General features: G+C 43.3%; 1 protein-coding gene across 11 annotated transcripts in view; it reads left to right on the forward strand.

The window, feature by feature from the left end:
* LOC138747045 (ceramide synthase 6-like) overlaps positions 1-27,780 on the forward strand; it is a 113,174-nt gene that overhangs the window by 63,488 nt on the left and 21,906 nt on the right. For all 11 annotated transcript variants that reach the window (XR_011347280.1, XR_011347279.1, XM_069905927.1 and 8 more), the window contains 2 exons: positions 7,428-7,556; positions 9,924-10,030. Coding sequence is in view for 9 of the 11 variants with exons in the window: in XM_069905927.1 (XP_069762028.1) it covers positions 7,428-7,556; positions 9,924-10,030 (236 nt within the window). In the remaining 2 variants the exon portion in view is untranslated. The remainder of the gene's footprint in view (positions 1-7,427; positions 7,557-9,923; positions 10,031-27,780) is intronic.

Consider the following 27,780-nt stretch of genomic DNA (forward strand, 5'->3'; position numbering starts at 1 on the left):
CACGACCAATTGTAGTCATTCTACAGTGCCCACAGAAAAAAGAAATCTCAGGGTTGTATGTGTTGTCACGTGTGTGCTCTGACAATAAATCTGAAATCTGAATTTGAAAAGTGGACGTGGTACTGTCTAGAAGTTGGAAGGTGTTGCATTTTGGTTTCACCAAGCTCTTGCTAGGGGAGAGAATATTTGTGAGGAATGGGTAGGAATTGGAAAACGAAGAAACTTTAGTAGGCAATTTTCCTTCCTAGTTACACAATGGGGAAAGACATGAATCCACTCTTGTTCTGCAATGGATTGGCACACTCCAGTGTGGGTGGGTTTGAATCTAAACTGAAATGGCTTCTCTCAATGTTTAAAGTAAAATAAAATCTAGCTTTAATTTGGATAGAGTCCTGTGACCACTCAGCTGCCTGTTGTATGAATACAATATTTGATAAATGAATTGCCTTGGCTGTTAAACTGAGGACTGTGTGTTTGGGAGCTGAATGATCTCTGCTCAGAAATAGTCACGAGCACAACCTCTCTGGCTGAGAGTTTAATTCCAACTCCATTGTCCCTATTTTTTTAAAGTATACTTGTGATTTAATGCTTAGTTACTGGCATTTCTTGCCAAACATGACACCAACTCGACTGATGGGAATATACTGTTGTTACATAATACTGCTTGACCTGCTGAGTTTCTCCAGCATTGTGTTTATATTTTAAAAGTTGCTCTTTGACCATTTTTCTCCCCCCCCCTCCTAAAACCCCGTCCCTTTTATTCTGTTTTGTGAGGCTTCTCGAGAAATTTGACTTGCTAGTATTTTGGTAATGCAGTTCTCCCATACTGGTGACCCTTTTTTAAACTTGTCTCTTTTTCTCTCCAAGACTTGAATGTGAGCGGGGAGAAAGGAAAGGCAATAGAAACCTGGGTTCCTTTTGGGTTCTTCTCGGCAGCTTATTGTGTTGGTATTGACTCATGTTGTCAATTGATCAGGTGAATCTGTGACTGTTGAACTAATGAAGATGATTGTCCAATGACACATGGTGCCATAGATTTTCACTGCGTACAAGTTCCCAGCTTTACTATGAAAAGGTGTTGAGTGCGTGCTTGTTCTTTACTGACAAGAAGGGGGAAGAAGATTGTTTTTTTTAATTTCCACTCCTCTTGCTAGATGATCTTGTCCAAGCTGCAATCTCTTTATTCTCCTCCTTCTTGGCTTTAACATTTCCAGATCAAGATTATCGTGGCCAAAAAATGGAGAAAATGCCGAAGAGGAAAAGAATTGTGATTTGGCTGTGAGGGAAAAATTAGAAGCTTTGGGCAAATTTAGTTTTCTGCATTTTGGGGGAGATAAATCCTCACTGACAGGGTTTGAATTTATAAGATTTAACTGGGGATTTGGGGGGAAAAAAATGCTTACGTGGAATTTTTTAAAATCATTCCAATAAAACCATGTTGATAAGTGTCGGTCTGTGCAGTATTTTCATTCATTGTGCTTTTAGAATGCTACATGTGGCTTTCAAATCGTGTGAGGAGACCGCTGCCAATCTCATTAGTTTGTGGAATGCGCTGGTCAGTGGTGCTGAATGTCAGGAAGCTTCAGTTGTATAATTTTGTGGCCCTTTGTAGGAACCAAAACTTGCTGCAATTCTTTGTCTGTGTGTGTATGTGTTCCACTTTGTACTTGTAACTGCTGGCAAACTATCTCGTCTTTGCCCTAAAAATAGTAGATAATAATCTTTTTAGTGCCGAGGAGATCCCATTTGCCATGGTGTTGAGCCCCTTTTCCTCTGTAGTTCAGTTTGTCTAAGCTACAGACATTTTGTCAAGACAGATTCCTTTTGTGTTATTATGTATATAAATAAGAACTACATTTCCCAGGGTGATGATGATGGCATCACGAAGGTCCTGAGGCAGCTTTCCTTGGTCCCAGCAGAGCTTGAAAAACTCATGCAGTTTGGCATGCAGAGTTTTGCCGCCAGCCTTCCAGACCTCGGGGGATTCCATCCATGCCTGCTGCTTTGCCACTTTTCAGTTGTTCAATTGCCTTGTATGTCTCTTCCCGGGTGAGGACCTCATCCAGCTCTAGCCTTAAGGGCTGTTGAGGGAGCTGGAGCAGGGCGGATTCTTGGACTGAGCGGTTGGCACTGAAAAGTGCTCTTCATTGCAGGCAAAATCTTCGCTAGGTTTCTCCTAAATAGAATAATACCTAGTGTCGCTGAAAATGTTCTCCCAGAATCACAGTGCGGCTTTCGCACAAACAGAGGAACTACTGACATGGTCTTTGCCCTCAGACAGCTCCAAGAAAAGTGCAGAGAACAAAAAGGACTCTACATCACCTTTGTTGACCTCACCAAAGCCTTCGACGCCGTGAGTAGGAAAGGGCTTTGGCAAATACTAGAGCGCATTGGATGCCCCCCAAAGTTCCTCAACATGGTTATCCAACTGCACGAAAACCAACAAGGTCGGGTCAGATACAGCAATGAGCTCTCTGAACCCTTCTTCATTAACAATGGCGTGAAGCAAGGCTGCGTTCTCGCACCAACCCTCTTTTCAATCTTCTTCAGCATGATGCTGAAACAAGCCATGAAAGACCTCAACAATGAAGACGCTGTTTACCTCCGGTACCGCACGGATGGCAGTCTCTTCAATCTGAGGCGCCTGCAAGCTCACACCAAGACACGAGCAACTTGTCCGTGAACTACTCTTTGCAGACGATGCCGCTTTAGTTGCCCATTCAGAGCCAGCTCTTCAGCGCTTGACGTCCTGTTTTGCGAAAACTGCCAAAATGTTTGGCCTGGAAGTCAGCCTGAAGAAAACTGAGGTCCTCCATCAGCCAGCTCCCCACCATGACTACCAGCCCCCCCACATCTCCATCGGGCACACAAAACTCAAAACGGTCAACCAGTTTACCTATCTCGGCTGCACCATTTCATCAGATGCAAGGATCGACAACGAGATAGACAACAGACTCGCCAAGGCAAATAGCGCCTTTGGAAGACTACACAAAAGAGTCTGGAAAAACAACCAACTGAAAAACCTCACAAAGATAAGCGTATACAGAGCCGTTGTCATACCCACACTCCTGTTTGGCTCCGAATCATGGGTCCTCTACCGGCAACACCTACAGCTCCTAGAACGCTTCCACCAGCGTTGTCTCCGCTCCATCCTCAACATTCATTGGAGCGACTTCATCCCTAACATCGAAGTACTCGAGATGGTAGAGGCCGACAGCATCAAATCCACGCTGTTGAAGATCCAACTGCGCTGGGTAGGTTATGTCTCCAGAATGGAGGACCATCGCCTTCCCAAGATCGTGTTATATGGCGAGCTCTCCACTGGCCACCGAGACAGAGGTGCACCAAAGAAGAGGTACAAGGACTGCCTAAAGAAATCTCTTGGTGCCTGCCCCATTGACCACCGCCAGTGGGCTGATATCGCCTCAAACCGTGCATCTTGGCGCCTCACAGTTCGGCGGGCAGCAACCTCCTTTGAAGAAGACCGCAGAGCCCACCTCACTGACAAAAGACAAAGGAGGAAAAACCCAACACCCAACCCCAATCAACCAATTTTCCCCTGCAACCGCTGCAATCGTGTCTGCCTGTCCCGCATCGGACTCGTCAGCCACAAACGAGCCTGCAGCTGATGTGGACATTACCCCTCCATAAATCTTCATCCGCGAAGCCAAGCCAAAGAAAAGAAACATTTCCCAGCATGCAATGTGTGTGACTGGCCAGAAAATGGAAGTGACATATGGCAGGGGTTGTTGATGGAAGTCGGTTGAAGCAGCTCATATAAAGTCGTTCTTCTTGAAAGAACAAGTATAACATGGTGTCGGAAGTGTCTGAGCGAGTAAGAGAAGACCATAGTTTGTAAGCATGGATAAGTCCTCTCATACCGATGAAGTTTATCATCATGTTTGAGAGATTCATATTTTTCTCCTGTGACCAGAATAGTTGGTGGAATCCCAGATAATGGACTTGGAGAAGGATGGTTGTGTGAAAAAGATTTGACTCTGGAAAGGCTGTGAATATGTGTAGGGGAACAGAGACCACCTAAGCACAAGCTAAGGAACTGCACAGGATAGACACAAGAGTGCATGCGATGAGGACAGATAAGCAGAGCATCAGGAGTTTCCCAAAGCAGAAACAAAGCAAAGTGGTAGTCTCAAAGAGTAAATGCAGCTGGTGCGGAGGTAAACTTCTTCCAAAGATGTATCCTTCCTATGGAAAGTTCTGCTATAAATGTGGGAAGAAGAACGACTCTACTTGAGTTTAACACTTAACTGACTTTTTCCTTGAGCTGCTTCAACCGACTTCAAACAACAACTCCTGTAATATGTTACTTCCGGTGTCTGCCAGCTGTGTGCATTGCATGCTGGGACATGTAGTTCTTGCTTCTTTGGCTTGGCTTCGCGGACGAAGATTTATGGAGGGGGTAAAAGTCCACGTCAGCTGCAGGCTCGTTTGTGGCTGACAAGTCCGATGCGGGACAGGCAGACACGGTTGCAGCGGCTGCAGGGGAAAATTGGTTGGTTGGGGTTGGGTGTTGGGTTTTTCCTCCTTTGTCTTTTGTCAGTGAGGTGGGCTCTGCGGTCTTCTTCAAAGGAGGTTGCTGCCCGCCGAACTGTGAGGCGCCAAGATGCACGGTTTGAGGCGAGATCAGCCCACTGGCGGTGGTCAATGTGGCAGGCACCAAGAGATTTCTTTAGGCAGTCCTTGTACCTTTTCTTTGGTGCACCTCTGTCACGGTGGCCAGTGGAGAGCTCGCCATATAACACGATCTTGGGAAGGCGATGGTCCTCCATTCTGGAGACGTGACCCACCCAGCGCAGCTGGATCTTCAGCGGCGTGGACTCGATGCTGTCGACCTCTGCCATCTCGAGTACTTCGACGTTAGGGATGAAAGCGCTCAATGGATGTTGAGGATGGAGCGGAGACAACGCTGGTGGAAGCGTTCTAGGAGCCGTAGGTGATGCCGGTAGAGGACCCATGATTCGGAGTGTGGGTATGACGACGGCTCTGTATACGCTTATCTTTGTGAGGTTTTTCAGTTGGTTGTTTTTCCAGACTCTTTTGTGTAGTCTTCCAAAGGCGCTATTTGCCTTGGCGAGTCTGTTGTCTATCTCATTGTCGATCCTTGCATCTGATGAAATGGTGCAGCTGAGATAGGTAAACTGGTTGACCGTTTTGAGTTTTGTGTGCCCGATGGAGATGTGGGGGGGCTGGTAGTCATGGTGGGGAGCTGGCTGATGGAGGACCTCAGTTTTCTTCAGGCTGACTTCCAGGCCAAACATTTTGGCAGTTTCCGCAAAGCAGGACGTCAAGCGCTGAAGAGCTGGCTCTGAATGGGCAACTAAAGCGGCATCGTCTGCAAAGAGTAGTTCACGGACAAGTTTCTCTTGTGTCTTGGTGTGAGCTTGCAGGCGCCTCAGATTGAAGAGACTGCCATCCGTGCGGTACCGGATGTAAACAGCGTCTTCATTGTTGGGGTCTTTCATGGCTTGGTTCAGCATCATGCTGAAGAAGATTGAAAAGAGGGTTGGTGCGAGAACACAGCCTTGCTTCACGCCATTGTTAATGGAGAAGGGTTCAGAGAGCTCATTGCTGTATCTGACCCGACCTTGTTGGTTTTCGTGCAGTTGGATAATCATGTTGAGGAACTTTGGGGGACATCCGATGCGCTCTAGTATTTGCCAAAGCCCTTTCCTGCTCACGGTGTCGAAGGCTTTGCACACTAATACACCATCCGCTGTTCTAAATGGCACCCTCTTGGCTTGCTCTTTTTTTAATCACTACTAGGTCTCAGCATTGCTGTCTGTGTACTGCTTGTAGCCATGGCTGTTTTCACTGACTGTGTGGTGTATTTCGAGTAGTCCAGCATTTTGTGTGTTTCCTTTCCCCTATAGTTTTCTGCTTCATTAATTTCCTATTTAATTATAATCACATGGGATTCATTCACTGCAAAAGGTTTCACTTTCCCATGTGCTACCTTGGGTGTTTCCACACTGAGCCTCTGCTTCGAAGCCGTCTGCAGAGGCAGATAAAAACTTAAAACTTAACTGTTCATGGAGCAGCCTTGTAAGGCTGCTCCAGTGCTGCTTTTATGCAGAGCAGCGCCTTCTGCGTCACGTGGAGCCACTGTAGGCGGGGCGACTGTTATAGTGGCCCCACTCATCATAAATATGTGGCAGAGCAATGGCTGCCTTCCCTACCCATAATCCCCCACCCAGCTGGAACTGCTCTGTGTTTCCCAGAACGGTTCCAGCTGCATGGGGGATTGTGGGTAGGGAAGGCAGCTATTGGTTTGCCGGGCATTGAGCTGCTGGCACTGACTAGTGGCACCAAAGGCCAAAATGGCCCTGTGAAGTGCTGGAGTGGTCAGCGGGGCTGCCACAGGCCACCCCTGCCCCGATAGCCCCTGCCGGCCGCCCTTGCCTTGACAGGTTCATGGAAGAAGGGTGAGTGAGTGGTGGGGGGGCGCGATGGGTCACAGGCTGACGGCGTCATCACGACATCATCAGCCCACCCCTAGCCAGCTGCTTGCAGCAGCAGTACATTCATGCTGGGTGGCGGAGCGCAGTGCTCCACTGCTGATCCTTCCCCTGAGAGTGATTGCAGTCGGCGCTTTAGAGCTGGCCAGGGTGCATTCACGGAGGTAAGTCTCCTGATGAAAGAGCAAAGAATCTCTGTCTTTATACTCGGGCGTTTTCACTGCATGAAAGGGCCTTGTGTTGAAACTGAGCTGCCATCTCCACTCCTTCCATTTAATAGGCTTGCAGCACATTTGTATTCCTTCCTGAAATTGCATACCAAAGAAATGTATTTTCTTCTGTGGCTAGGAGGCAGTGTGCTTGTGCCTGTGATCACCCAAGTGATGGTTCCAGTCCAGAGACCTCTGTCAGTGGTAGGTGTGAAAACGAGGTTAGGTGCTTAGTCTCTGAAATATCTCCCAGGTGTCGCTAGCAGGCCTCTTGTCATCTGGCTCTCTCCCTCACTCACTCATTCTGTCACGTGCGCATTCATGGAGAGAAGTAATAGAAATTCTAAGAGATGAACAATTGCTGATAATCAGCTTGTGTGGCACGTCATTAAGGACTTCAAGACTCTTACAATATTACACAAAATTTCCTTCTGCCTGTCATAAGGCAGACAGAGTCGCTGAGTGTCCATGGATTCTCCTCCAGTGCTTCCACAAACTCTGCAGCAGGACAGACTCCTGTTCCAGCATTCACTCGTACGATCATGATGATTTGACATAATTATTCTGCTCTTCCCCCCCCCCCACCCCCACCCATCCCCCATGGTGCATTGATATGTGGAAACCTGCGACTGTCCAGTAGAATGGAAAAGAGCGAACCAAGGTGTACTTCCTTCCCATTTGCAGTGTAGTTTGTGTCCAACCAAGCAGTTGATAGTCAACCTGCCATTTTGTTTACTTGCAGGATTTCCTCATTATGTTTCTTCATCACCTTGCCACGGTTGGATTAATCACATTTTCTTACGTCAACAACATGGTGCGAGTCGGAACACTTGTTATGTGTCTTCACGATGCATCTGATTTCCTTTTAGAGGTGAGAATACTTTGTTGATCGCTGCGATTCTCTGAATGACAGAGGATGTTTTGTTCTCGGTCCCAAATGGAGAGTGAAATTTGCCTCCCATTGGCTGTTGAAAGCTGTCACAAAATGGCAAAGAGAGTCCTCCCAGACAGTGAAAGCTGTGATCAGAGGGAAAGGTGGTAAACGTGGGCATGAATCCAAGACTTCAGTCCAATAACTTGGTTCAGATAATAGTTATTAATTACTTGACCTTTGTTTTGTGATTTACAGGGCTGAGAACCACTCCTCCCATATTCCAGGCACCACCAATCTGCAGTCTGCTTGTGTCTGGATGGCATTAATTATTCTTAAAATGATTATCTCGGAATGGAAGGGAATTTGAATTGCCTTTTATTTTTTTGCAGAATACAATTTGAGGTTTCCACCCACCCAGTGTTTAATTATTATTTTGAGGCCTATACTTGCTAAGATCAGTTCAACTTTGCTGCTTGAAGTTTTGTGTGACCCTTGTCCCTGTCCAGTTTTAACCCAGGTGATGCATCACTACCCAACCCTTCCAAGCCCAAGAGTTGTAGCCACTCAGTCAACTGAACTTTTGCTCCATGCCTTCTCACTCTCTAATGTGGCTTAGAATTGTACACCAATATGAAAAGAGGCCATTTGGCCTGTCGAATTTATCCTGGCCCTTGAAGTAGTATTTAGTTGGTCATGGCTGGAATTTGGAACCAATGATGTTTAGTGAAAACCTAAGTGAATGATGTGTTCAGTGACCATCAATTTCTGATTCAGTTGAAAACAGTTTTGGTTGCCGCAGAGGAGGTTGCCAGAGTACTTTTTTTGAAAAAGCATTTCAGTGGTAGAATTTGGACAGATTGTGGGACGGGGCGGGGGGGTTGGAAACAGGACGTGTAGGATCTGGCATTTGGTGCTCGAGTGGGACAGGTTGCCCAAATGGAACACCTGCAGGCTCTGAACGAGTAATCCACAGAGGTGAGACTTGAAGCGTGGAGTTCCTGATGGAGCCACACAGATTTGCTGTGACCTTGTCGCCGCCGAGGTGTATTCCGCCTGTTGGTATTTCAGGATGACCTCTTCTCTCCCAGGGTCAAGGTATTTGCAAAGTTATGTTTGTGGCCACTCCTGCAGATGCACACTGAATATTATTTTGCAAATATCTCAGCGAGACTGAGGAGTATGGAAGCCCACAAAAGGATCAAAATATTTTATTTCTCCTTTTTTTCAAAGCACCATCCAAACAGCACAGTGATCTATTGCTTTCTGATTGGCCAGACTAACCAATTGACTCAACATACAGGGTCACCTTTGCCCTCTGCTTTGTGAGTACGTCTATCCACTGTGACAGAGTATTTAGAGGTGGTTTTGGAGGAATTGTTGGAGTAGCTTGCACACACACATTTGAAAACAGAATATTTGCAGACTTCTGCAGAATGCTTTTTGCAGGAGGCAACAAAGTATCGACAGCAGCTTGCCTGGGAGAGCATGTGATCTTTGCAGGCAGAGGAGAAGAGTTTTGCTCTTGAGAGGGAGGGTGTGAAACAGAGGAGAGACACAGAAATCAGTTCCAGAAGGACAAAGCTGGCAAACTTTGGAAGGCTGTCTGGTCAAAGGAGAAGGCTGCTGGTCTGAAAGGTGACCTGAAAGAAAGAGGATCATCTGGAGAACCCTGAAGGGGGCAAGTTTAGTCAGCAAGACTGATTGAGAAGGAATCAGTTGCGGATGTCCTGGGAAAGGAATCACTCTGAAAACCAGCAAGAACCCTCCTGAGTGGTAACCATCTGCCTGTTGAGTACCAAAGACTGATGAACTTTGTTAATGCTAATTTCTGTGCACAGTAAAAGAATTGCCTGCAACCAGTGAGATTGGACTGTGATCCAAAAAACTTTTCTAATCTTAAATATACATTACACATACCTGCGCTTTGTGTAAGAGGGGGAGATTAAGTAGTTAGGTAGGTTAAGTAATAAGTTAAAGTTTAATTCTGTTTTCTTGTTCAAATATAATTTTTTTTAAAAACTTTTGTTTAAGTAACCCTGTGTTGCAGTGCATATTTATTGGTGCTGGTTTTGGGGTCCTCTGGACTCCATAACACCACCAGCTGAATGGAATAATCGATATTAAGTGGGGGTAAAGGTGACCTACTTTTCAGATTAAGTCAAAACTGCTGTAGATTTGTTTAATCTCAAAAGGTTCCAGTTTAATCTCCAGTGTACTAAGCATGACGCCATTCAAGGAATAGAGGGACTAGTTTTCTTTTTCCATGCAGTAACTGTTTTCTCAGATGACCTTGCTTTAATCACATGCCCCATCAGCTCTGTGACCTGGGATACTAATGAGCTCTTTTGCTGTTTTGCTTTGCAGGCTGCTAAATTAGCCAATTATGCCAAATATCAAAGACTTTGCGACTCGTTATTCGTGATATTTGGTTTCGTCTTCGTCAGCAGTAGGCTTGGCATTTACCCCTTCTGGTGAGTAGTAGCTGCAAGGGATAGTTCAGTCCTTTGGGCCTCGAGCTGAGGTCCGGGGGAAGAGGGAAACACCTGATTTCAATGTCAATGTATAACTTTTGTTGTTCTGTGATTTCTTGCAATTACAACACTCTTTTCCTTTGAGTAACTAAACCAAAGTTTAGGGGCTGAAGGGGAGAAATGTATTTGTCATTATAGTTGTCTGATGAAATTGCTGAAATTATGAACACAAATCCTTATTTTACTGACCTGCCCTCTACCATTCCAATGGGATTATTCTGCAGCACAGGGCAACAGATGTGTGAACTGCAGCCAAGGACAACCAAATATGTGGTGTGTATGAGCAGAAATGAGCTCCACAGTAAATTCCATAGTGGTTTGATTGTCTGCCATGTGCAAGCTGAAGTTTATATATACCCGGATGCATTTCCAGGATCTCCAGTATTTCAATGAGCGGCTTTTCCCAGATTATGTAGTCTAGAAATGGTCACGTGTATAGACCAGGCAAAAGAGTGCTATCATGGAAAACTCTTTCATTCAAGGAAGGCTCTGCAGTAGAGCCTGATCCTATTCTAATTCAGGTTTACAAATGTTCAGTAGTCAGAATTTATTGTCATGAACAGAATTTGGGAGGAGAACTTTGGCCATTTATTCACAGCAGGCTGTATCATTCTCTCTGACAAAATGGGGCTCTGCTGTGATCCAAAGGCTCACTGACCATTACTAACAAGGTTCATGCATGATTAATTTCTGTTTGGGTGTGGTACAATGAACTATAGCACAAATGGAAGTGCAGCACGATATTACTCAAAACTTCAGAGAGGAAGTTTCTCAAAGAGCAACAGTATTGTATGGGCTATAGAAATGTAGTTTATTTCAGGGCAGTTATCACAGATTGGGTTCAGAATCAGAATTTATTGTTATGAACGTGTCACGATATTCGTTGTTTTGCGGCAGCATCACAGGGCATTTTAAATGAACTTGCAGCACGGTAATAGACCCTCTTGGCCCACGAGCCCATGCCACCCAATTATACCCGATTGACGTGCACCTCCTGGTATGTTTCAAAGAGTGGAAGAAAACCGGAGCCCCCCGGGGAAGACCCATGTAGACACTGGGAGAACATACAAACTCCTAACATACAGTGCAGGAATCGAACCCCATTCCTGATCATTGGTGCTGTAACAGCGTTGCGCTAATTGTTACGCTAATGGCGCTGTCCATTTATACAAACCACATTTCAAAATAAAGATAGTGCAAGAAAAAAATCACTGTCTGTGGTTCATTGTTCATTCAAGAATCTGATAGCAGCGGGGAAGAAGTTGTCCTTGTGCCTCTAAGTGCTCGTCTTCAGGCTCCTGGACCTTTTTTCCCCATTGGGAGTAGAGTGAAGAGGGCATAGCTGGGGTGGTGAGGGGCCTTGAGGATAGAGGCCAATCAAAATAGAGGAGGAAATAATAGATCAAATAGGGAGGTATATAATGATAAAGTGTCAGATACATTCAGAATTTTGGAATTTGCTCAATGTATATGCATCTAATAAAGAGGATCAAAAATTTATGCAAGATATCTTTTTGAAGATTGCAGATAGGCAGGGGAATATACTGATAGGAGGGGACTTTAACCTTTATTTGGACTCAAAGATGGATAAAACTGGAAAAAAGACTAGCAGAAAGAACAAAGTAACCAAATTTATGGTTAAATCGATGCAGGAAATGCAACTTTCGGATATATGGAGGAGACAACACCCAAAGGAGAAGGAATACTCATATTATTCGGGTAGACACAAAACATACTCAAGGATAGACCTGTTCCTGTTGTCAGCCCACATCCAAGGGAGAGTTAGAAAAACGGAATATAAAGCTAGATTGTTATCGGATCACTCACCCCTGTTATTAGCAATAGAGCTGGTGGACATCCCACCGAGAACGTAGAGATGGAGATTAAACTCCATGCTACTTAAAAGACAGGATTTTAGAGAATTCATTGAGCGCCAAATTAAAATGTACTTTGAAATAAATACGGAATCAGTGAAAGATAAATTTATACTATGGGATGCAATGAAAGCTTTCATCAGAGGGCAGATAATAAGTTATGTAACTAAGATGAAGAAGGACTACAATCGGGAAATAGAACAGCTGGAAAGGGAAATAGCAAGTACAGAAAAAGAATTAGCAACAAGAGAAGATACAACATAAAGAAGAGAAATGGCAGACAAAATAAAATACGAAACACTACAAACGTACAAGGTGGAGAAGAACATAATGAAGACAAAGCAGAAGTATTATGAGCTAGGAGAAAAAAAGCGCAAAATACTAGCTTGGCAGCTTAAAACAGAATAAACTAAAAGAACGGTATTGGCATCAAGGAAAAAGGACAAACAAATTACATATAACCCAACAGAGATCAATGAAAACTTCAAGGGATTCTACGAGCAATTATATTGAATTGAGAACAAAGGGAAAGAAGACAAAATAGATGAGTTTCTAGCTAAAATTGAACTACCGAAATTGCAAGAAGAGGAGCAAAACAAATTAATAAAATCATTTGAAATAGAGGAAATACCGGATATATTAAAAAAGCTACCGAACAATAAAACGCCGGGAGAAGACGGACTCCCAATAGAATTCTATAAAACATTTAAAGACTTATTAATTCCTCCTCTCCTGGAAGTAATGATCCAGATTGAAGAAACACAAGACATGCCAGATTCATGCAAAACAGCAATAGTTGCAGTAATACCAAAGATGGGGAAAGATCCACTAACACCAGCATCATATAGACCAATATCTCTACTCAACACAGATTATAAGATAATAGCTAAACTATTAGCAAACAGATTGGCCGACTGTGTACCAAAAATAGTAAAACTAGATCAAACTGGATTTATTAAGAAAAGACAAACAACGGACAATATCTATAAGTTCATTAACTTAATCCATGAAGTACAAGGAAACAAGACGCCAACAGTGGCGGTTGCCTTAGACGCAGAGAAAGCCTTTGACAGAGTAGAATGGAATTATTTATTCAAAGTACTACAGAGGTTCAACCTACCAGAGAAATATATTAATTGGATTACAGCATTATATAAGGGACCATTGGTGAAGGTGACAGTAAATGGATATATATCAAACCAATTTAAATTAAGCAGGTCAACTAGGCGGGGATGTCCACTATCTCCCTCACTGTTCACGTTAGCTATAGAACCCTTGGCAGAACTGATAAGAACAGAAAATAAAATAAAAGGGATAAAAATAAAAGAGAAGGAATATAAAATCAGTCTATTTGCAGATGATGTCATAGTATACTTAACAGAACCAGAATTATCAATAAGAAATTGAAGGAATATGGAGAAGTATTGGGGTACAAGATCAACACAAATAAAAGTGAAGCGATGCCAATGAATAATGCGGATTTCACAAAGTTTAAGAAAGAATCATTTAAATGGCAAACATAAGCAATCCGATACCTAGGTATTCAACTAGATAATAATCTAGGCCATCTATACAAATTCAATTATCAGCTATTAATGAAGAAATTACAAGATGACTTAGAACATTGGAAAGATTTACCACTAACACTGATAGGAAGGGTAAATTGCATTAAAATGAATATCTTCCCAAGGATACAATACCTATTTCAATCATTACCAATTCAACTAACAGATAAATTCTTCAAGGAGCTAAAGAAAATAATAAGGAAATTCTTATGGAAAGGGGGGAAACCAAGGATAGCGGTAGATAAATTAACAGAATGGTACAAACAAGGGGGCTTATGGTTACCAAACTTTAAGAATTTTTATAGAGCAGCACAATTAAGATACCCATCAGATTTTTATCAAACAAGGGAAAAACCAGATTAGAGCTAGATAAAATAGGGGAGAAGGTACCTGAACATATACTGTATAAGTGGGATGAAAAGCTGATGCAACATAGGAATTCACCAGTACTGCACCATCTGCTCAACATTTGAAAGAAGATTCACGTAGAAAGGAAAAAAAACAATGACCAACTACCAAAATTAATATTGGCGCAAAATCAACTAATCCCTTTCACAGTAGATAACCTTTCCTTTAGAGAATGGGAGAGAAAAGGGATCAAAAGAATAGAAAATTGTTTTTCAGGAAATAAATTATTATCTTTTTGAACAAATGAAGTGCAAATATGGTATAACTCACGGTACAATGTTTGCAATCCACCAACTGAAAACCTACTTGGACAAATTGGGAAGCAGACTGAGGTTACCAGAAGGAAGCTATTTTGAATATGTGATTACAGACAAAATGATAATTAAAAGATTTATAACAAACATGTACATCAAACTGCAAGAGAAAGAGAACGAGGAAACAAGCTGTAAACCCAAACAAAAATGGGAACAAGATCTAAACATAAAGATAAAGAATGAAAAATGGGAAAACCTATGCTCTGGAACTATGAGAAATACAATAAACACGAGATTACGCATGATACAATATAATTGGTTACACAGGCTATACACCACGCCCCAAAAGTTAAATAAAATGGGACCCAACAGTATCAGATAGATGTTTTCGCTGTAAGAAACATAGAAACATAGAAGATAGGAGCAGGAGTAGGTCATTCGACCCTTCGAGCCTGCTCCGCCATTCAACGAGATCATGGCTGATCTTAAAGTTCAGTACCCCGTCCCCGCCTTCTCTCCGTAACCTTTAATACCCTTATACTGAAGAAATATATCGAATTACCTCTTAAATATATTTAATGAACCTGCCTCCACTGCCCTCTGTGGCAATGAATTCCACAGATTCACCACCCTCTGGGTATAGAAATTCCTCCTCATCTCGGTCCTAAATGGTTTGCCTATTATCCTCAAACCATGGCCCCGGGTTCTGGATTTTCCCATCATTGGAAACATCCCATCTGCATCCACTCTGTCCAGTCCTGCCAGAATTTTATATGTCTCTATGAGATCCCCTCTCAATCTTCTAAACTCAGGGAGTACAATCCCAATTTGCGCAAACTTTCCTCATAAGTCATTCCTGCCATTCCAGGTATCAGCCTGGTGAATCGCCTCTGCACTCCCTCCATTGCAAGAACATCCTTCCTTTGATAAGGTGACCAAAACTGCACACAATACTCCAGGTGTGGTCTCACCAAGGCCCTGTACAGCTGCAGTAAGGTATCCTTGTTCCTATACTCAAACCCTCTTGATATGAAGGCCAACATGCCATTTGCCTTTTTAACCGCCTGCTGTACCTGCATGTTCGCCTTCAGAGACTGATGTACAAGTACCCCTAGGTCTCTCTGCACTTCCCCATCTCTTAATCTATTGCCATTCAAATAGTAATCTGCCCTCTGGTTTGTATTACCAAAGTGGATAACCTCACATTTATCCACGTTGTAGTGCATTTGCCATGTATCTGCCCAGTCCCTCAATTTATCCAAATCACACTGGAGCTTCCTGACCCCCTCTTCCGTGCACACAACCCCTCCTAGCTTAGTGTCATCTGCAAATTTGGAGATATTACATCCAATCCTCTCATCCAGATCATTAATGTAAATTGTGAACAGCTGGAGTCCCAGTACAGATCCCTGAGGCACCCCACTGGTCACCGCCTGCCACTCAGAAAACGAGCCATTTATCCCAACTCTCTGTCTTCTACCTGCCAGCCAGTTCTCAATCCACATCAATACTTTGCCCCCAATCCAATGAGCCTTGATTTTGGAAGCCAGTCATTTATGCTGGAACACCACATCCACTGGCTCTCCCCCATCTATTTTACCTGTCACCATCTCAAAGAATTCCAATAGATTTGTCAAGCATGATTTACCTTTTGTAAATCCATGTTGACTCCGTCCGATCCCTTCTCTGCTAGTCATATGCTCCGCTATTACATTCTTAATAATGGATTCCATCATTTTGCCCACTACTGATGTAAGGCTCACAGGCCGATAATTCCCCGCTTTTTCTCTACCCCCCTTTTTAAATAGTGGGGTAACATTAGCTACCCTCCAATCCATGGGTACTGATCCTGAGTCTATCGAGTTCTGGAAAATAATTCTTAAAGCATCTGCTATCTGAATGGCCACTTCCTTGAGTACCCTAGGATGTAGATTATCAGGCCCTTGGGATTTATCTGCCTTCAATCCCATCAATTTCCCCAAGACCATGTCCTTAGAGATACTGATTTATTTCAGTTCCTCCCTTGCATTAGTCTCTATGTTTCCCAACATCCTTGGGAGGTTATTTGTATCCTCTCTTGTAAAAACAGAACTAAAGTAAGAATTTAATTGGTCTGCCATTTCCTTATTCCCCATTATATATTCCCCTGATTCCGACTGCAAAGGACCTACTCTGGATTTCACCAATCTTTTCCTCTTGACATATTTATAAAAGCTTTTGCAGTCGGTTTTTATATTTGCCGCAAGCTTACTTTCGTAATTTATTTTTGCTCTCTTGATTAATCCCTTTGTCCTCCTTTGCTGCATCTTGAACTGCTCCCAGTCTTCGGATTTGGTACTTTTTTTGGCCAATTGATATGCTCTCTCTTTGGACCCAATGCTGTCTCTAATTTCCCTTGTTATCCACGGTTGAGTCACCTTTTTTGGTTTATTTTTATGCCAAACCGGTATAAACGATTTTTGCAATTTCTCCATTAGATCTGTGAATGCTTTCCATCGTCTTTCCACAGTCAACTCCCCCATAAACACCACACAATCAATCTTGCTCAACTCCCGTCTCATACCATCATAATTCCCTTTATTTAAATTCAGGACCTTAGTCTCGGTTTTAATTTCATCACTCTCCATGTTGAGTGAGAATTCGATCATATTGTGATCGTTCCTATCCAAAGGGCCTCGCACAACAAGATTGCGGATTAGCCCCTTATCATTGCATAATACCCAATCTAAAATGGCCTGCTCCCGAGTTGGTTCTTCGACATATTGGTCTAGATAACCGTCCCGTAAACATTCAAGGAATTCCTCCTCCTCTGTATTTTTACCAATTTGACTAGTCCAATCTATATGCAAATTAAAGTCTCCCATGATGACAGATGTTCCCTTATTGCACACTTTTCTAATTTCTCTTTTAATGCCTTCCCTCACCTCTACACTACTATTTGGAGGCCTATATACCACCCCCACTAATGTTTTCTGCCCCTTGCTATTCCTCAGTTCTACCCATATAGATTCCACATCTTCTGAGTTAATATCCTTCCTGTCAATCAAGAAGGAAACGGGAACAACAGTACATGCAATTTGGGCATGTGAGAAAGTGGAAAAGTTTTGGGAAGATCTAAATCAGGTATTAAATAAAATCACAAAAAATAACATTTCAAAAAATCCAGAGATCTTTCTTCTATGTAATATAAGAAGTAAAGAACTTGGCCTCGATTTGGATGAAGCACAAAAAAGATTTATCATGATAACCTTAGCTGTAGCAAAAAAATGTATAATGTCAACCTGGAAATCAGAAGATAGCCTGAGAATACAGCAATGTTACATAGAAATGAATAAATGTATTCCATTGGAAAAAATAACATATAATTTAAGAAATAACATCACAGTATTCAAACAAATTTGGGAACCGTACATGGAACACAACAGAGAGGTCCTACCACGGACCTCCACCACCTAAAATGACAGAATGAGAAGAAGACGAAATGAACTGACCCAGTGTGTAAAAGTAGATGACACAATTTTCTTGTTTATTTTCACTGTTTGATGACATTGTTTAATGGGTTTAATGCATCGTATATGTTGAACGTTTAGTGGGTGGGGAGGGGGGTGGGAAGGAGGGAGGGGGGAAAAGGGGAGAAAATGACACTGTGTATATTCAAGAGGGAAATGTTTGTGTGTATTTTGGTCAATATGGTTCATAGTGTGAAAAATAAAAAAATAAAGTCCTCACAACATATAGCTGCTGGTGAGCCGCCTTCGTGATCGATCACTGACTAGTCATCATCAGGAGCGGAGGACCCAACTAACCTTTTAGAGCACACAGTTCGAGCATACTTTCATGACTGTAGAATGAAGGCCACTTTAAGTTGTTTTGAAGGTGCAATTGAACCAGGGAAAATGAATTTGTTCACCATTTTAAGATTGTACTCCCCCTGCCAGTAGTGGCAATGCAGTGCCTCTGCTAGGAGGATGCAGTTACAGTGTGATGGGGTTATCAAGTCAGGTTTATTGTCATCTGATTGGACAAGTACAACTTGACAAAACAGCGTTATCTGGTCCTCAGTGCAAAACACAGACGTACAACCAGACATAACGCACATACAGACAAACAATACATGTGTGAGCAGTTCCTTGGGTCATTCAGCATTCTCACTGCCTGTGGAAAGAAGCTGTTCCTCAGCCTGGTGGTGCTCGCTATGATCCTCCTGTATCTCTTCCCCAATGGGAGTAGCTGAAAGATGCTGTGTGTGGTGTAAGGGGTCCTTAATGATTTTGCAAGCCCTGTTCAGAGCCCCTGTATAGTATACAGTTGACGTGATGGTGGCCAGTAGTCTTGCCTGCTTCAGTCTTCTCAGGAAGTGCAGCTACTGTTGTGCCTTCCTGACAAGTAAGAAAATGTATATTCATAATAGGTCACAAATTAAGTGAACTCCAAGGAACTTGGGGCTCTCCAATCTCTCCACTACAGAGTTGTTGACGTGTAGTGGAAGGTGGTCGTTCCTGGTCCACCTGAAGTCCACAATCATCTCCTTCATCTTGTCCACGTTGAGACTCTGGTTGCTACTCTTGCACCGTATCATGAGATTTTCTACCTCTTCTTTGCAGTGTGACTGATCATTGTTGCTGATGAGGCCAATGACTGTTGTGTAATCTTCAAATTCGATGACAATGTTGGAGCTGGATCTGGCGGTGCAGTCGTGGGTCAGTAGCCTGAACAGGAGTAGGCTGAGTAAACAGCTCTGAGGTGCGCCAGTGTTCAGAGTGACGGTGCTCTCTGTTCTGCTACTGACCTGGACAGACTGGTCTTTCCGTTAGCAAGTACGGAATCCAGTTGCAAGGAGGGGTGTTGAGTCCCAACGAGGACAGGTTCTCCACCAGCCTCTGGGGACTGTTGATTTCCAGGTTCAATGGAATGAAGGGACAAGTCAATTGACAATAGCATTGTCAATGGCTCTGTTTCTTTAATAGGCAAGTTGAAATGGGTCCAGCATCTCTGGGAGGTGTACTTTGATGTGTTTCATCAGCAGATGCTGGAAGCATTTCATAATGGTGGATGCCAGTGTCACAGGGCAGTAGTCATTGAGGCCTGTTATTGTCATCCTTGAAACCCACGATGATGATGGACTACGGTAAGTGGCATGGTTGGCGTAGTGATTAATGCATTGCCAGCGATTGAGACTTGGGTTTGAATCCCGCGCTGTCTGTAAGGAGTTTGTATGTTCTCCAGTGGCTCTGGTTTCCTCCCACCATTCAAAAAAGTGCTAGGGGTGTTAGTAAATTGGGGGTAAAAATTGGGCGGCATGGACTCTTGGGGCCGAAATGGTCTGTTACTGTGCTGTATGTCTAAATATGTCCATAAAGTCCTCCGTCACTTGGTCTGTGCAGTATTTAGACAGTTTCTATCATTAATGCCTCGTCCTGCATTAATAATAGTAAAGTTTGCATGAAGTGCAAACTAAGATTTTTTTTCTCAACTAATTAAAAAGTCCTCTAAGATTCAATACCTTTGACTAACTGTTCAAATTGTTCAACTTTTTGGCAAAATTCTAAAGTTGTCCTAAAATTTGGCATCTCTTACAATCCATTGTAGTTGCACTGCTCTGGAGCATCACAATAATTGGGTGATTTTAATCTAAACATCTATTTCATGAATCGTTTTTGGGAGATTGCATTCCATAATTCTACTTGCTGCCTTCTTGCAAACAGCAAACTAGCAGTAGCTTAGCAGAGATTCCACCTTCAGCAGTTTGTTGCTGTGAGCTCGATGCATTTCTCACAGTTGATGACCTGCTTCCAGTCACGGTCCAGCCCCATACAAAAAGAACGACAGCCCATGAGATAACGCAGAGCAGCCACTGACTATTAAATTTAGACATACAGCACAGTAAAAGGCCCTTTCTTCCCAGGAGCCCTTGGTGCCCAATTAACCTACACCCCCTGGTATGTTTTGAATGGAGGGAGGAAACCCACACAGACACTGGGAGAACATAAAAACTCCTTACAGACAGCACGAGATGAGAACCCCATTCCCAATCACTGGCACTGTAACAGTGTTGTGCTAACTGCTCGGCCCCAGTGTGCTAGCGCTAGTGCGATTACAACAACTTACTGGTAAGATGCTTAGGAAAGTTTAATAGGAATCCAGTGGAATCAATCTTTCCATAACTTTCCATTGCAGACTTTGTACACTTTAGTCACTTCAAACATTCAGCTATCCAAATGGAGACATTTCTATCCATTAAGAAAGGCTGACCCATTTTCTAGAGGTGCTTGTGAAAATTTACCCTGAAATTAAAATCAGGATTTCATTCAGAATTTAAAGCTGAAAAACTGCCATTTATCCAAGCACGCGTCTGCCCACAAGCATGACTGGCCTTAGATCATGTAGTTTAATGTGGTTGGGGGGAGGGAACAAAATAATACAGAGCAGTAAGGAGAAGGTTAGAATGCAAACAAAGAAAGTTTGTAGTAAGTATTTGAATATGGATGGGCAGGTGATAGAGAAGGGAAATGCTCTGGAAGAAGATGAAGGGCAATTGGCAGGAAAAGTAAATAATGTTGTTATTAAAGATGAGGGAAAACAGGGATTAAAAATTGGGAAATCTCTGAAATTCATATATTTTAATGCCAGGAGTATTGTAAAAAAGGTGGATGAGCTGAAGGTGTGGATTGATACTTGGAAGTATGATGTGGTAGCGATTAGTGAGACATGGTTGCAGGAGGGATGTGATTGGCAACTGAATATCCCTGGGTTTCGTTGTTTTAGGTGTGATAGAGTCGGAGGGGCAAGAGGAGGTGGGGTTGCATTGGTTGTCAGGGAAAATATTACAGCGGTGCCTAGGAAGGATAGATTAGAGGGCACATCCACGGAGGCTATTTGGGTGGAACTGAGGAGTAGGAAAGGAGAGGTTACACTTGTAGGGGTGTATTATAGACCACCCGGAGGGGACCGAGACCTAGAGGAGCAAATCTGTAGGGAGATAGTAGATATTTGTGATAAGCACAAGGTTGTAATTATGGGAGATTTTAATTTTCCACATATAGATTGGGAAACACATTCTGTGAAAGGACTGGATGGGTTAGAGTTTGTGAAATGTGTGCAAGATAGTTTTTTTACAACAATATGTAGAGGTGCCGACCAGAGAAGGAGCAGTGTTAGATCTACTGTTGGCAAATGGGATGGGTCAAGTGACGGAGGTTAGTGTTGGCGAGCACTTCGGGTCCAGTGATCATAATGCCATCAGCTTCAATGTCATTATGGAAAGAGAGAAATCAGGGCCAAGGATTGAGGTTTTTGATTGGGGAAAAGCTAGATTTGAGGAGATGCGAAAGGACTTGCAGGGTGTGCATTGGGACAATTTGTTTTATGGGCAGGATGTAGTAGAGAGATGGAAGTCTTTTAAAGATCAGATTTTGAGAGTGCAAAAGCTTTATGTTCCTGTTAGGTTAAAAGGAGGGGCAAAAGGTTTGAGAGAGCCGTGGTTTTCAAGGAATATTGGAAACTTGGTTCGAAGAAAAAGGGAGGCGTACATTAGATATAAGAAGCATGGAGTTAAGGAGATGTTTGAAAGATACATTGAATGTAAGAGGAATCTTAAGAGAGGAATTAGGAAAGCTAAAAGAAGGTACGAGAAAACTATGGCAAGCAGGGTGAAAACTAATCCAAAAGAGTTCTACAAAAATGTTAATGGTAAGAGGAAAGCTAGAGACAAAATTGGTCCCTTAGAAAATCAGAGCGGAAAACTGTGTGTGGAGCCTAGAGAAATGGGGGAGATAACATAACATAACATAACTTAACATAACAATTACAGCACGGAAACAGGCCATTAGGCCCTTCTAGTCCGCACCGAACCAAACACCCCTTTCTAATCCCACCTCCCTGCACAATGCCCATAACCCTCCATCTTCTTCTCATCCATATACCTGTCCAACCTTTTCTTAAATAATACAATTGACTCCGCCGCCACTATTTCTCCCGGAAGATCATTCCACACAGCTACCACTCTCTGAGTAAAGAAGTTCCCCCTCATGTTACCTCTAAACCTCTGCCCCTTAATTCTTAACTCATGTCCTCTTGTTTTAAACTTTCCTCCTCTTAACGGAAATAGTCTATCCACATCCATTCTGTCTATCCCTTTCATAATCTTAAATACTTCTATTAAATCCCCTCTCAACCTTCTACGCTCCAAAGAATAAAGACCCAATCTGTCCAATCTCTCCCCATACTCCAGATGCTTAAACCCAGGCAACATTCTGGTAAACCTTCACTGCACTCTCTCCACTCTGTTTATATCCTTCCTATAATTAGGCGACCAGAACTGCACACAGAACTCCAAATTAGGCCGCACCAACGTCTTATACAATCTCAACATCACCTCCCAACTCCTATATTCCATGCAATGATTGATAAAGGCCAGCATACTAAAAGCCTTCTTCACCACCCTATTCACGTGAGTTTCTACCTTCAGGGAACGATGTACCGTCACTCCTAAATCTTTCTGCTCTTCTGTATTCCTCAATGCTCTCCCATTTACCACATATGTCCTATTCTGATTCTTCTTACCAAAATGAAGCACCTCACACATCAGCATTAAATTCCATCTGCCATTTTTCAGCCCACTTTTCTAAGCAGCCCAAATCCCTCTGCAATATTTACTAATCCAATTCACCACCTCATATGGGCCCAATACAGATCCTTGAGGCACACCACTGGTCACCGGCCTCCAACCTGACAGACAATTATCCACTACCACTCTCTGGCCTCTCCCTTTCAGCCAATGTTCAATCCATTTGACTATCTCAAAATTTATACCTAAAGACTGCACCTTCCTAACTAACCTTCCATGTGGTACCTTATCGAAGGCCTTACTGAAGTCCATATAGACAACATCCACTGCGCTACCCTCATCCACATTCCTAGTCACCTCTTCAAAAAATTCAATCAGATTGGTCAAACATGACCTTCCTCCCACAAATCCATGTTGAGTGCTCCTGATGCTTATAAGTACTATCTCTAAGAATTTTCTCCATTAATTTACCTACCACAGACGTCAAACTTACAGGCCGATAGTTGCCAGGCTTCCTCCTTGAACCCTTTTTAAATAACGGAACCACATGCGCAATGCGCCAATCCTCCGGCACTATCCCCATATCTAATGACATTTGAAAAATTACCGCCAGAGCCTCTGCTATTTCCTCCTTCACTTCTCTCAATGTCCTGGGGAAGATCCCGTCTGGTCCCGGAGACTTATCCACCTTTATATTCTTCAAAAGCCTTAAAAATACACCTTTTGTAATCTCTATATTCCCCATATTTACCCAATTTGCTTTTTTTATCCCACATTTCCCAATATTCTTCTCCTTAGTGAATACCGAAGAAAAGAAACTGTTCAATATCTCCCCCATTTCTCTAGGTTCCACACACAGTTTTCCACTCTGATTTTCTAAGGGACCAATTTTGTCTCTAGCTTTCCTCTTACCATTAACATATTTGTAGAACTCTTTTGGATTAGTTTTCACCCTGCTTGCCATAGTTTTCTCGTACCTTCTTTTAGCTTTCCTAATTCCTCTCTTAAGATTCCTCTTACATTCAATGTATCTTTCAAACATCTCCTTAACTCCATGCTTCTTATATCTAATGTACGCCTCCCTTTTTCTTCGAACCAAGTTTCCAATATTCCTTGAAAACCACGGCTCTCTCAAACCTTTTGCCCCTCCTTTTAACCTAACAGGAACATAAAGCTTTTGCACTCTCAAAATCTGATCTTTAAAAGACTTCCATCTCTCTACTACATCCTGCCCATAAAACAAATTGTCCCAATGCACACCCTGCAAGTCCTTTCGCATCTCCTCAAATCTAGCTTTTCCCCAATCAAAAACCTCAATCCTTGGCCCTGATTTCTCTCTTTCCATAATGACATTGAAGCTGATGGCATTATGATCACTGGACCCGAAGTGCTCGCCAACACTAACCTCCGTCACTTGACCCATCCCATTTGCCAACAGTAGATCTAACACTGCTCCTTTTCTGGTCGGCACCTCTACATATTGTTGTAAAAAACTATCTTGCACACATTTCACAAACTCTAACCCATCCATTCCTTTCACAGAATGTGTTTCCCAATCTATATGTGGAAAATTAAAATCTCCCATAATTACAACCCTGTGCTTATCACAAATATCTACTATCTCCCTACAGATTTGCTCCTCTAGGTCTCGGTCCCCTCCGGGTGGTCTATAATACACCCCTACAAGTGTAACCTCTCCTTTCCTACTCCTCAGTTCCACCCAAATAGCCTCCGTGGATGTGCCCTCTAATCTATCCTTCCTAGGCACCGCTGTAATATTTTCCCTGACAACCAATGCAACCCCACCTCCTCTTGCCCCTCCGACTCTATCACACCTAAAACAACGAAACCCAGGGATATTCAGTTGCCAATCACATCCCTCCTGCAACCATGTCTCACTAATCGCTACCACATCATACTTCCAAGTATCAATCCACACCTTCAGCTCATCCACCATTTTTACAATACTCCTGGCATTAAAATATATGAATTTCCGGGATTTCCCAATTTTTAATCCCTGTTTTCCCTCATCTTTAAGAACAACATTATTTACTTTTCCTGCCAATTGCCCTTCATCTTCTTCCAGAGCATTTCCCTTCTCTATCACCTGCCCATCCATATTCAAATACTTACTACAAACTTTCATTGTTTGCATTCTAACCTCCTCCTTACTGCTCTGTACTATTTTGTTCCCTCCCCCAACCATTCTAGTTTAAAGGATCCTGAGTAGCCCTAGCAAATACCTCTGCCAGGATTCTGGTCCCCCTGGGATTTAAGTGTAACCCGTCCTTACTGTACAGGTCACATCTCCCCCAAAAAAGGTCCCAGTTATCCAGAAACTTTAAACCCTGCCCCTTACTCCACCCCTTCAGCCACGTGTTAATCCTCCACCTCATTCTATTTCTATTCACACTGTCACGTGGCACAGGGAGTAATCCAGAGATTACCCCCTTTGCGGTCCTTCTTTTTAACTCCCTACCTAACTGCCTGTACTCACTTTTTAGGACCTCTTCTCTAATTCTCCCTATGTCATTGGTACCTACATGTACCACGACCTCTGGCTCCTGTCCCTCCCACTTTAGGATATCTGGGACACGAGCAGCAACATCTCGGACCCTGGCACCAGGGAGGCAAACCACCATCCGGTTCTCCTTGCTGTGTCCGCAGAATCCCCTATCCGTCCTCTTAACTATGGAGTCTCCTACCACAATTGCCCTCCTCTTCCTTTCCCTCCCTTTCTGAGCTACAGGGGCCGACCTCGTGCCGGAGGCACAGCCACTGTCACTCCCCCCAACCTTGATGTCCCCCTCAACAGTGCTCAAAGAGGCGTACTTATTGCTGAGGGTTACATTCACAGGGCTCGTCTCTGGCACCTTACGTTCTTTTGTCCCTCTCCTAACAGTTACCCACCTTTCATCCTCCCGTGGCCCTGGCGTGACCACCTGGCTGTAACTCCTGTCTATGACTACCTCTGTTTCCCTAACCAGCCTGAGGTCATCGAGCTGCAGCTCTAGTTCCCTAACACGGTCCCTGACAATCTGCAGCTCGACACACCTAGTGCAGATATGGACATCCGGGAGTCTGGAAGACTCCAGGACCTCCCACATCCGGCACTCCCGACAACACACAGCCTTAACACTCATCCCTTACCCCAATGAAGAAGTAATGAAGACTATCTTAGCTTTCTCTCCGCCTGCTTTCGCCGAAGCCTGATGAGCCAAAGCCTGGAAGTCCCACTCCTTCACTGGGCCACTCACTCGCTGGGCCGCTCGTTGTCCCTCTTATTTATTGGCCTTTTACCAATTAACCCTTTCACACTCTCCTGTACGCTGGCTCGACCAATGGCCGCCTCCGACGCCGACTCCTCCCCGCAGACCCTGGTAAGATATTGAACAGTTTCTTTTCTTCGGTATTCACTAAGGAGAAGGATATTGGGAGATGTGAGATAAAAAAAGCAAATTGGGTAAATATGGGGAATATAGAGATTACAAAAGGTGTAGTTTTAAGGCTTTTGAAGAATATAAAGGTGGATAAGTCTCCGGGACCAGACGGGATCTTCCCCAGGACATTGAGAGAAGTGAAGGAGGAAATAGCAGAGGCTCTGGCGGTAATTTTCCAAATGTCATTAGATATGGGGATAGTGCCGGAGGATTGGCGCATTGCGCATGTGGTTCCGTTATTTAAAAAGGGTTCAAGGAGGAAGCCTGGCAACTATCGGCCTGTAAGTTTGACGTCTGTGGTAGGTAAATTAATGGAGAAAATTCTTAGAGATAGTACTTATAAGCATCTGGATAGACAGGGTCTGATCAGGAGCACTCAACATGGATTTGTGGGAGGAAGGTCATGTTTGACCAATCTGATTGAATTTTTTGAAGAAGTGACTAGGAATGTGGATGAGGGTAGCGCAGTGGATGTTGTCTATATGGACTTCAGTAAGGCCTTTGATAAGGTACCACATGGAAGGTTAGTTAGGAAGGTGCAGTCTTTAGGTATAAATTTTAAGATAGTCAAATGGATTGAACATTGGCTGAAAGGGAGAGGCCAGAGAGTGGTAGTGGATAATTGTCTGTCAGGTTGGAGGCCAGTGACCAGTGGTGTGCCTCAAGGATCTGTATTGGGCCCATATGAGGTGGTGAATTGGATTAGTAAATATTGCAGAGGGATTTGGGCTGCTTAGAAAAGTGGGCTGAAAAATGGCAGATGGAATTTAATGCTGATAAGTGTGAGGTGCTTCATTTTGGTAAGAAGAATCAGAATAGGACATACGTGGTAAATGGGAGAGCATTGAGGAATACAGAAGAGCAGAAAGATTTCGGAGTAATGGTACATCATTCCCAGAAGGTAGAAACTCGCGTGAATAGGGTGGTGAAGAAGGCTTTTAGTATGCTGGCCTTTATCAATCATTGCATGGAATATAGGAGTTGGGAGGTGATGTTGAGATTGTATAAGACGTTGGTGTGGCCTAATTTGGAATTCTGTGTGCAGTTCTGGTCGCCTAATTATAGAAAGGATATAAACAGAGTGGAGAGAGTGCAGAGAAGGTTTACCAGAATGTTACCTGGGTTTAAGCATCTAGAGTATAGGGAGAGATTGGACAGATTAGGTCTTTATTCTTTGGAGCGTAGAAGGTTGAGAGGGGATTTGATAGAAGTATTTAAGATTATGAAAGGGATAGACAGAGTGGATGTGGATAGACTATTTCCGTTAAGAGGAGGAAAGATTAAAACAAGAGGACATGAGTTAAGAATTAAGGGGCAGAGGTTTAGAGGTAACATGAGGGGGAACTTCTTTACTCAGAGAGTGGTAGCCGTGTGGAATGAGCTTCCGGGAGAAATAGTGGCGGCGGAGTCAATTGTATTATTTAAGAAAAGGTTGGACAGGTATATGGATGAGAAGAAGATGGAGGGTTATGGGCATTGTGCAGGGAGGTGGGACTAGAGAGGGGTGTTTGGTTCGGTGCGGACTGGAAGGGCCTAATGGCCTGTTTCCGTGCTGTAATTGTTATGTTATGTTATGTTATTAT

This window comes from Narcine bancroftii, chromosome 12 (assembly GCF_036971445.1).
Source record: "Narcine bancroftii isolate sNarBan1 chromosome 12, sNarBan1.hap1, whole genome shotgun sequence".
NCBI classification, from domain to species: domain Eukaryota; kingdom Metazoa; phylum Chordata; class Chondrichthyes; order Torpediniformes; family Narcinidae; genus Narcine; species Narcine bancroftii.